This window comes from Sinocyclocheilus rhinocerous, unplaced genomic scaffold (assembly GCF_001515625.1).
Source record: "Sinocyclocheilus rhinocerous isolate Xijiao unplaced genomic scaffold, SAMN03320098_v1.1 scaffold314, whole genome shotgun sequence".
Lineage (NCBI taxonomy): Eukaryota > Metazoa > Chordata > Actinopteri > Cypriniformes > Cyprinidae > Sinocyclocheilus > Sinocyclocheilus rhinocerous.
Genome location: NW_015630021.1, coordinates 2,942,863 through 2,945,522, shown reverse-complemented (window position 1 = coordinate 2,945,522; position 2,660 = coordinate 2,942,863). Strand labels below are relative to the sequence as shown.

Here is a 2,660-nt window from a genome sequence, read left to right as displayed (position 1 = left end):
CCTTACCATAGCCGCCTGCGAGCTTCAGTGTAAATATTGCGTCAAAATCAAATCAATTTGAGCGTGATTTAAACCCGGATGACTGTAATCACTCTAAGTTCGTCTGCCTTGGGAAAGCTAGCGTGTCTCTGACATAGTGATAACACTCATTACCAGGTCTCGTCCCATTCGTCGATCTTTGTGATATCACAAATCCCGGAAAATGTGCGTTGTAGTCCAAACGAGTCGTTCGTTGTAGTTTTTGAAAAGTGATTTCTGTTAAATAAAATATCTCCTTTTGAATTGGACTTTGAGCTTTGTAACTTTGCAGATCTTTTTTATGCTCAAACAGCAACATTACAGACTAACTAAAGTTGAAAAAGTGAAAAAGCATAATAGGACCCCTTTAAGAAATTAGAATGTTTACTAGCATGTCTTCTTCCTGGAGACCACTGGATGGTGCCCATAATGTAGGTAAATTCAGGTTTTACTATTACTATCCCCATGCACAAATATAAAAAAACTAGTGATATGGTCGCATCCTTGTAATTATGTTCAGTAATGGCCCATATACTCATATGCTTTCAAGTCATTAAAATAAGCAGGTCTGTTCTTCAACTTCAATCTGTGTCTTATATTCTCTCATCCTGTCTCATATCCTCTTTCTCTGAATTCAGCGGGATCCATTATTACTTCTCTCGAAGCACACTAACAAAAGCGGCATTAGTATATTTAGAAACATAAGCCCTCAAAGAATAAACACGGTTTGGTTGCTCTCTTGCTCTATTACTCTCTCTCTCTCTCTCTCTCTCTCATCTAATATTACACTTTTTTTTCTTCACAGTTTGAAGCTTTACACTTTATTATCTGAAGGTGGGTTTTTGCGCATTTGCATATGCATATCATCAATATGGATGTTTCTTCGAATTTTGAAATACAGCAATCATATTTATGCTGTATGTCACCGTATGTTAATCCGTTGATGCATGAATTATGAAGTCATAAAGAAGAAGAAAAAAAACTTAAAGTATAGTATTATAGTAGTATTATTTATATACCATTAAAGTATTTATCAGTATATATTTTTCTATTTTACTTTTCATTTTCAAGCATTTTTATGTGCTTTTGTAATTTTATTAAAAATATTAATATTTCAACTTGATTTTAATTAATGGCAATGATTTTTAATAGTTTTAGTTTTGCAGTAGTTTGTCCCACTGTTTGTTTTTTTTGGTTTATGGTCTGTTTTGGTATTTGGACAGCTTGGTAAATATTGCAGAGGTGCTACTTCCATAATGACATGTAAAGATGACAGTTATACAGAAATATGGGTAAAGTCCCATTCACATTAACAACGATAATTACACACCAACGGATGATAATGTTTGGTTTATTATAAGTGTGCATTGCAGTTTTGTGTCTGCCACAAATGTTCAAGCCCTTTAAAGTTGGGTGGATTTTGATTGGCTGTCAATGTTTTTTATTGCACATTAGGTGGAAAAAATTATTCTCAAAGTAATTCCAACGATATTGTTCCTCTTTGTCATTATTGTTACAGTTGTATGTAACATTGAATGTAACATTCTCAAAGAATTAGAATGATTATTAAAACTTTATAGTTATCATTATAGTTATTGTCCTTTGTGTGAACGGACCTTAAGGGCCAAAGTTCATTATCCATATGAAAATCTGGCCATTTAAATGCCATTTAAAATGTTTGAGAATAAACAACAACAACAACACATACAAAGGGACTTTTCAATAGACAAAGTGTACAGGAAATGGGCATGTGTACCTTCTTTTCCTAACAGGAAGTCCAGGAAGTGGTATGTATAGGCCACTCCTGAGTGTGTCTCCACTTGTGCTCTTCTGAGGGTGGAGAAAATCTTACCCGGAGCTTCATCTGACCCTCGAGGCTTCTGCAATTTACAGCCCATGTCTGCACACGTGGAGAAAAACAAAGCAAGAGAGAGAAAATGAGACAGATGAATATGGATCATTTGTCTATAATATTCATGTATTCATAACTGCATTATTGATTTAACTGATTGCCTTGGCAGCAGTCCCTAATTGTCATGCTAATTAAGTCAGATTGACGTTGAAATTGGAACTGAGCATGTGCGAAACTGGGGAGAGGGCATTTCGGCTTGTCTTTAAACACAACTGCAAACATTCAGATACATGCACGCGCAAAGATTTGTCACACGGTAACATAACATGAAGGCTAATTGGAAAGCTAATCAACCTTCAAACATCAACCTTTAACACAAACACACGTTCAACGTGTCAAATACAATGCCCCGTTCAAAACGTGCACACTGTCTCCTAGGTTACCAGAAGCAGCAATCAGATAACACTTCATATTTGGTCGGTGACTTCACAACCAATCAAACAGTGGAATGTGTGGCCGATGAATCGTGTGGCTAATGCTAATGAGCGTCACATCTATAGCGCGTTAACTTGATGTGACAGTAGAGGCACACCACGTGGGCCCCGGGGCCGCCAGCGCTAACACATATCATCAGGTATGGGTGGTTAAGTGCCAGCATTTCTGTGTCAGCGTCTGATGAGCCAGAACAGGTGAAACCGAGAGGAACCGGACAAGCCCAGTCACCGTGACAACAAGCATTAAGTGTGCACTGATGACATGAAGGGGAATGAAGATGGGACAGGGGAGCGAT

General features: G+C 37.4%; 1 protein-coding gene across 1 annotated transcript in view; it reads right to left on the bottom strand.

Moving 5' to 3' along the window:
• Nucleotides 1-1,916, bottom strand: part of LOC107739606 (raftlin-like) — a 12,639-nt gene extending 10,723 nt beyond the window's left edge. The window contains exon 1 of the mRNA XM_016551766.1: nucleotides 1,775-1,916. Within this exon, the coding sequence (XP_016407252.1) occupies nucleotides 1,775-1,916 (142 nt within the window). The remainder of the gene's footprint in view (nucleotides 1-1,774) is intronic.
• Between the last annotated feature and the right edge of the window lie 744 nt (nucleotides 1,917-2,660).